Genomic DNA, 7,873 nt, shown 5'->3' with positions numbered 1-7,873 from the left:
TGTACTCTGGGTTCTTGAGAGGAGGGGAGTGTGGTGTTCACTCCACGTAAAAGGGAGATCTGGATAACTGCGGCTCTACTGGGGGTGGAGTTTCTTTAACTTGCTTGCGATTTTTGGTTTGTGAATCGAGTTGAATTTTTGCAGGCTGGTGAATTTGACCACTGGCACCGCCACACAATGGAGGGTTCACTCTCTTACAAAGTGCCGCAGCTTGTTTATATTTCCATTTTCTCTGGCTGCTCCGTTATGCTTTGCCAATGAGACTACGGAAATTTGGGGCATCTGAGGCAGGAGGCAAACAGTGGACTTCGTGCACACTGGCTCATCGTCGAGCATGTTGTATACTCGGCCACCCAGCCACGCAAAGTGGTGGAAATCACACATTGCGATGGATGTTTAACTTCTTTCGCACCGTACGTTGCCAACCGTGCTAATCAGAAGTGCGGGGGGACGGGACAAACTAAACACAAAAAGCAGCTCTAAAGAAATGAGTTTCCAATCCAGATGATTTCAAAGTGCATAGCTTCAGTGGCTTCCTATTATCGGAAGAGCGTTTCAGACGGCCGGAGAAGCGCATCTGAAAGCGCGCGATGCAGCGACCGTCTTTGTGCGATGTCCTTCATGAAGACAACCACCAGATATTGGGAGGAGTTCCGCTCACGTGATGGACATGGACGGGAAAAGTCACGTCACAAGGCTGAGGGATGGCGTCGCCACGAGGTGGGGGGGGTTCTTCACCCAGCGGCTCCCGCGCCTTCACCAACCCACACCGACCACGTCGTGCGGAGGCCCTCGTCCAGCAGTGGATTGACAAGGCCGCTGAACACGACACCTGCTTTGTAGTGTGATTGTGAAGAAAAAGCCACGTGATAAGAAGGGTCTGCTACGATTGGCCACTCGTGATCTTCGACACAAAACTCAGTTTTTCTCGCCGCAGAAAATTAACTCTTCCGAGGCGTAAAACACGCGAGGAACAAAAAAACACAGGCAAGTTTAACGTATAACTTTAACTTATTTCAACATAGAAGTAAAAAAAAAACTAAAACGACCCTCAAAGGTGTAAAAACATCATCAGGTGTACCACCACACTCCTTGCGACAGACACGTAGTGTGCAACAATGGCAATCTGGTTAGGAGCTGTCCATAAATGACGTCACGCGATTTTGGACGATTTTTGAACCCCCCCCCCCCCGTCACACGGCGTCACAAAAAGTCAGACCCCCCCCCCACCTCCCAAAAAAAACCATGCTTCAAATCGCTTTAAACTATTGTCATCATTGTAGTGCGTAATTAATGTGGCGCTGCACTCTGATGTTGTAAGAGAAAACATTTATTAAAAGTCTATTTAATTAAGTAGAATGTGTTGTCTATATTTAATTAAAGTTGCGCATTTTGATGTGACGTCCCATTTCTCAAACCCACCCCCCTCGTCACACATCGTCACAAATGTCTGACCACCCCCCCTCCCAATAGGTGCGTGACGTCATTTATGGACGGTACCCCTTATAACAAAAATGATGAAAGCGTTCCGCGCCGTTGAGGTGTTGCGGCCGCGCCGCTGCGCGTGGCCCGTCGACGTCACTCCCGTGGTGCCGCACGCGGCGCTCCATCACGCTCGGCGGCTCAAGTCTGGCACAGCACGCGCGCAAGTTCATTTTCAGAAGCGACCCGGCTTCAACAAATCATCGCCCAAGTTGATTTTGAATTTGGAGGGGGAAAAACCCGGAGGAGCCCGGAGAATAATCCACGCGACCACGGGGAGAGACACGCAAACTCCAAATATACGGCAGGCAACGTCAGAGTCGGGATCGAACCCACGACCTCCTGTATACCAGGCGAGGTAGTTAACATCTCGCCACCGGTACAGCACAGGTACCCCAGGCTCCGGCAGTCGCGGGTGCGACCCTGCGTGTAATTTTTCAGGGTTGGGTTGCGTGTTGGGACGCATCTGGAATCGATGTGTTCAACTCCTGAAGGTGGGCCTGCAGCGCCGCGTGGCGAAAGCTTCGGATAAGGAATGCTCAACGCTCAGCCCCAACAACCCGAACCAACGCACTCAGAGTGCGCGCGGATTTCTATTGGCACCACGGGGCAAACACTCGCCGATTCAGACTGACAACAACAATCATAATGTATACTCCCAGAGCGATGATTCAGCCCGGGAGAATTGTGGGAGCGACGACAAGGGGACTCCAATGTGGCCAGGACTGCGGTCGAGTTGACGGGCTCGTCAGCCTTCACGATTCAGCCTGTCGGGCCACGTCCCTAAACATGCGCCGACGGTCGCCCTGCTGCCGTTGCCAGACACGGGAGCACAGGGGGGGTGAGCCCCGTTGTTACATGACCCGAGGTTAAGCAGAGCTCCCCTTTCCCACATGGTCAGATCCAAGCCAGTGCAGGGCCCACGACGGTACGGGGTGGATCTCCACTGGCTGTTTGCTGTGCCAAGCCTGAACCAAAACCGTGCGACCCTCTGGTCTCACAAGTTATCTAAATGTGGCTCGGGTGGCCAAGCAGGGCCAGGGGCGGCACACAACTCAAACCAAGCGGCACCGCGTCACATACACGTGTCTCGACTCGTCCATCGCACGAGACGTCGCAGAAATAAACCGTGCGATCTTCTAGTCTCACAAGACATCTGAACGTGGCTCGGGGGGGGGGGGGCAAGCAGGGCCAGGGGCAGCGGACAAGTCAAACCTAAATTTTGATTAGTTGCTGCAGCTCCATACCATTAACATTCCTTCCCTTTATTAATGCTAACCCTACTCCCTCCCTTTGATGCTGCTAATCCTGCATAATGCACGGGCATATTATGACTTTGAAACCCCCCGCCCACCTCCTACACATTCAACAAGTAATGACTAATCCCATATCTGCATTTTCCATAAATATGCTAAATTCCTCTTGATATGCAAATTATTTTGTCAAGGCGCTCTTCCCCCTCCAACCCAGCTTAAATATACGCTCCCAAGCCTGGTGGTGTTCACTCAGACGCTGTCTTTCCGACAGACCTGTTCTTCACCTGAGGACAGCTGCTTGCGTTGTGGCCGAAACGTCGTGAGAATTATTTTATTATGTTTTATTTTTATTATTTTATTATTTCCCTTTTACGTGACTTCATCGAAAGAACCAAGAAGAAGTCAAACCTAGTGTCACATAAACGTGTCTCGACTCGTTCATCGCACGAGACGTCGGCGGCTCGGTTCGGCTCAGCTCGGATTCCGCGGTGGAAAAGGACAAGCTGGCGCCTCCCGAGCCGCCTCCGACCCAGCTCGGCACATGCCCCGGCACGGCTCGGTTAGAGCAGTAGAAAATACACCGTCGAGACACGTCTGAATATGTTGCCGTGAAGGCTTCGGTGAGTAGCGTGCGCCTGTGAACGCTTCCGCGTGTGTGCACCAGGAGGCTTAGCTTAGTTACGCGTCTTTGCTGAGCAGCACTGCGTAGCACGTCAGTTTACTGGTAAACAAGGTAAAAGCTCAACTATTTAGACATTCGAGGGGGGGGGGGGGTGAGGTTAAGTAGTGGCATTTCAAGAACGCTGAATTACAAAATAGCTTTTCAAAACTATAGGTGGGTATAAAATGGCTCACAAACACATGGGTCGTAAAAAATTTCAAATCTCGCCTGGAAATATAAAAGTTTTGCTGACACACACAGGAGGCCGTTGAACAGGACGACCAGACGGGTAAGGGGCGCACAAGCTTTGTTTGGTTTCTGCAAATCGAGGAAGCGGCCGCGTGTTTGACGTGGCGGTGGTGACGGCGAGACTAGCAGTGCCGTGGTCATGATGCTGCCCATTTGATAATGCTCCCCACTTGATAATGCTCCCCACTTGATAATGCTCCCCAGTTGATAATGCTCTCCATTTGAGAATGCTCCCCCATTTGATAACGCACCCACATTTGAACTGTGGATGAAATCTCTAAGAAAACTTTATCACAAAAATGGAACATTGTTGATTTGAAACTGTCCGCACCATGAGGGGAATGTGTATGCTCACGTAACCGCCGATGATTTTGAACTGAAAAGCATTAAAATAAAATAAATATGATTGCTAGTTAAGCTTAGTGTTTCTTAATCTGTATTTTAGGAGGAATGTGAGAAAGCTAAGCCTTCCCCACCCCACCCTATGCAAGTCACACGATTTTCCTGTACAGAAAGGCAATGCCTAAGGCTCAAAGAGCCAAACTAAGGCACCTTAAAGCACGTCCTTGTGAGCCTCGTTACGGCCAAATACAGCTGAAATTGGCCAACAAGAGCCTAGCCCAGCCAAACTAAACGCACAGAGCACGCCGAGACGTAGGCTCAGCGTGCCGAGGACAAACTGAGCCCCAGTCCTTCCGGGTTTAACCCAACGTGCCCCACGGCGGTCAGTGGATTCTTGGCCTGCCCCAAGTCAGACGGACGCAACGTCGCGAAGGGGAGGCAACACAGCTCGGCCTCACGTAGAGCCAAGTACATTCCAGCGCGGCGCATGGGTTACGAGGTTGTCGCGTGCGTTTCTCCGTGGAGGGCAGTGCGGGGCGGGAGATGGCGGGGGTTGGGGGTCGCGTGGGACAGCTAGGGGTAGCGCCGGACGGGCAGGGGTCGTGCCGGACGGGCAGGGGTCGTGCCGGACGGCCAGGGGTCACGCGCTCGTGTCCACATCGGCCATGAACTCGGCCCAGACGGGGCAGTGTCGTGATGCCGCCCCCCCCCACTCCCAGCCGTCGGGGATCCAGCTGCTGCAGAGGCCCTCGCGCACGGCGCACGCACGGCCTGGCACGGGCACGCAGAGACGTGGACGCGGTTAAACACACGGGGACACACGCAGAGACACGCATGTGCGGGTAAACACGCGGCCACGCACGCAGATACACGGATGTGCGGGTAAACCCACGGGCACCCACGCAGAGACACATATTTGCAGGTAAACACATGGGCACGCACGCAAAGACACGCACGCACGGGTATACACGGGCACGCACGCAGAGACACGGACACGGGTACACGTGCGTGCGTGCGCGCATAAAAGGCACATGAGGCTACAGAGACTTACACAAGCCGACGACAGGGCCGGTCACGTGGCCCGGCGGTTAGCAGGTTAAACATTTGTTGCGGGCCACCCTGGTTAATGCTGCACATGTATTAATTATACCATACGCGCCATGTTCTAAGAAGAGTGGGCCACTGCGTGCCCACGTCACGGTCCAATTTTGCTCAATTCGAAAAATCACTCGCAAATTACCAAAATCAAAACACACAGCAATCATCGCCCCTGAGTAAATAAACTTAAAATAACACAAAGCCAGACACATAAACGCACCGCCGAAAATACACACACAGACACACAACAACAACCGCCATTCGCCAATAAGTGGCGGGGACGTCACCATGGCACCTTGTGCCAGGTTATGTGCACTCAGGCCATGTGAAGCGTCCAAGGCTTGCTGGCAAAAGGTCACGGGACAGACCCAGGTGCAATGGGTTGACTCGCTGAGATGACTAGCAGACACAAAGAACAAAAATCCCCTGCATAGCCTTAAGAGACTGTTGAGGAAAGTGCTGTTAGCAAGCACTTATGAAGGACGGCACAGCAACACCATGCTTGGCTGCCTTTGTCTCGCCAGTGGTGATGTTTACACACCACACCAGGTACTCATTTGAGGCCAAATCAACCGAGGGGAGGCCCAGGACCAGTTTAAATTAACCGTCACTGCTATTTGCCGTGAGCGTGAATCGAACGCGGGTGGCCGAGTTCACGCGTACAAATGGCCAGGTCACACCGTGCCGCGGGTGTTTGTGCGTGCGTGCACGTGCGCGTACCGGTGAAGATGCGCTGGATCGCCGGGTTGATCCAGATGTTGTCGACGCAGCCTCCCGCGCCGAGCTCCGTGGCCTCGCCGGGCGGGAGGCAGTGGCGAAAGCCGGCGTCGCGCAGAACGTCGAACGCCGCGTCCTCGGGGGAGCAGGAGAAGCCGCCCATCAGCAGCACCGCGCGCTCCTCTTGACGACGGAACGCGGGCGCAGGAGGACAAAGGCGCACACGCGCAACGTTCGTCGACCGCTTGGACGGCGCACTCGGCAAAAACTCAGAAAGTGTCTCCGCGCCACTGCTCCCACCCGCATTGTGGGCACCGTGAGTGATTAACCCCGACGTTGAATCCAGCCTCTCGTAGGTGCTGGCAACACTACGCTTACAAAGCCAGCGAGTGAGCCACAGACTCCTCACGAAGACACCCGGCCCCTCCGAGCCAGCGAGTGAGCCACAGACTCCTCACGAAGACACCCGGCCCCTCCGAGCCAGCGGGGCGAGCCTCACCTTTGATGTGCTCGTCCAGCGCCCTGAGGCACTGCTCCACGAGGGCGCGCCGCACCGACGGGTCCTCGGCGGGGGCCGCGTCCGCCGTGGCCGCTCGACGCGTGTGCACGTTGAGCAGGATGAACTCAAACCCGCCGGCCTGCGCGCAACGCGTTCATACACCAGCAGCGGCACCGCTCGAACATTCAGTTTTTTATTTTACCAGGTAAGAAGGCCACACTGAGCTATTATATGGCCCTTTTTCAGAAGCGCCCTGGTTATCACCAAAGAGAGCTCAACAAAGTGGTCTATCGTGTGGAAATTTATAACAGCAGCCAAATACTCTCAACGCACATTGATTCTAAACGTGGGTGGGGGGGGGGGGCGGGGAAACGGGAGGACTCGGAGGAAAGATCCACGCGACCACGGGGAGAGAGAGACACGCGAACTCCAAATATACAGCAGGCGTCAGGGTCGGCATCGAACCCACGACCTCCTGTATATGAGGCGAGGTAGTTAACATCTCGCCACCCCGCCTCTCTCCTCTACTGCATAAACCTCAGCAGGGCCCTCCTGTTGAAGGGTTCCGAGACTCGGCGAGGCTATGCTGGGCAAACACCAGTGAATAAACATCACAACCACCGCGAGTCGGCCAGATGGCAGGACAGCAATGGATTCTTCCATCCATCTGTGCAAAGGTTTGAGTTGCACACCGCCTGCATGCCTGCATGAATTTTCTCCAGCTACTTGAGATCTCTCCCACGTGGAAGGCAAACACTCGCGAATGAAATTGGGCCAAATATCCCAATGCAAAACCTGCCTGAAAATTACCACGCCGCTTAGCCCCAATACAAGCATCCTCAATGTTTTGGCCAAGAATAGTAATGAAACACATTGAGAGAAGTGTTTTGTTATCCAGAAAAAAACATTTCAATATGCAGTGTATGTACCAGTAGGGCTTCTATATATATTTTTGTGTTTAATTTGCTGTCGTTCTCCCGCACCTAAATTAGCACGGGTGGCTACGTGCGGTGCGAAAGAAGTTCAACGTACATAAATACAACACGCTTAGCATGTTAAGAGAGCGTGTACCTGGGCGTGAGCGGAAATGCAAACCGCGCGTGCGCGCGTGTGCATTCATATACGCATGCTCACATTGCTCTTCAGTCGAACCACCGGTTTAACCGACGCTCCCTCAACGGACCAGCCCACCGGCCTGTTTGCAGCGGAAGCAGACCCTCGCTCGTCTCCTTGTTACGGCTACAAGGAGCGCACGCCCCTGGCCCGTGGCAGAGCCGCACGACGCACGGTTACCGTGAAGTGGCCCAGGAACGGGGCGATGTGGGTGTCGTGTCCGAGCGCGTCGCGGTGCCGGAGGTGTAGGGAGGAGGCTGCGAGCAGCTCGATGCCCGTGTCCGTGTCCCACAGGAAGCCCAGGCGACCCTGCTCACAACCAGTCCCATCCTGGGGTGCCAAGAGCCACCGCCACCACCACCGCCACCATCACCGCCACAATCAAAAGAAAAAGACAAAGACTCCTCCCGTATAGCCTATTAACAGTATAGACAAAGGCAGCCGAGCGTGGCACTC

At 54.1% G+C, this 7,873-nt stretch overlaps 1 protein-coding gene across 2 annotated transcripts in view; it reads right to left on the bottom strand.

The window, feature by feature from the left end:
- Window positions 1-999: 999 nt before the first annotated feature.
- LOC133356001 (endonuclease/exonuclease/phosphatase family domain-containing protein 1-like) overlaps window positions 1,000-7,873 on the bottom strand; it is a 35,510-nt gene continuing 28,636 nt past the window's right edge. For both annotated transcript variants that reach the window (XM_061573476.1, XM_061573477.1), the window contains exons 7-10: window positions 7,598-7,747; window positions 6,305-6,443; window positions 5,809-5,988; window positions 1,000-4,761 (exon numbers count right to left, since the gene is read on the bottom strand). In XM_061573476.1, the coding sequence (XP_061429460.1) occupies window positions 4,631-4,761; window positions 5,809-5,988; window positions 6,305-6,443; window positions 7,598-7,747 (600 nt within the window). In that variant the 3' untranslated portion in view covers window positions 1,000-4,630. The remainder of the gene's footprint in view (window positions 4,762-5,808; window positions 5,989-6,304; window positions 6,444-7,597; window positions 7,748-7,873) is intronic.

This window comes from Lethenteron reissneri, chromosome 52 (genome assembly GCF_015708825.2).
Source record: "Lethenteron reissneri isolate LAM-NWPU_2019-01 chromosome 52, ASM1570882v1, whole genome shotgun sequence".
NCBI lineage: Eukaryota > Metazoa > Chordata > Hyperoartia > Petromyzontiformes > Petromyzontidae > Lethenteron > Lethenteron reissneri.
The sequence above is the reverse complement of the archived record's forward strand: the minus strand, read 5'-3'. Positions and strand labels throughout refer to the sequence as shown.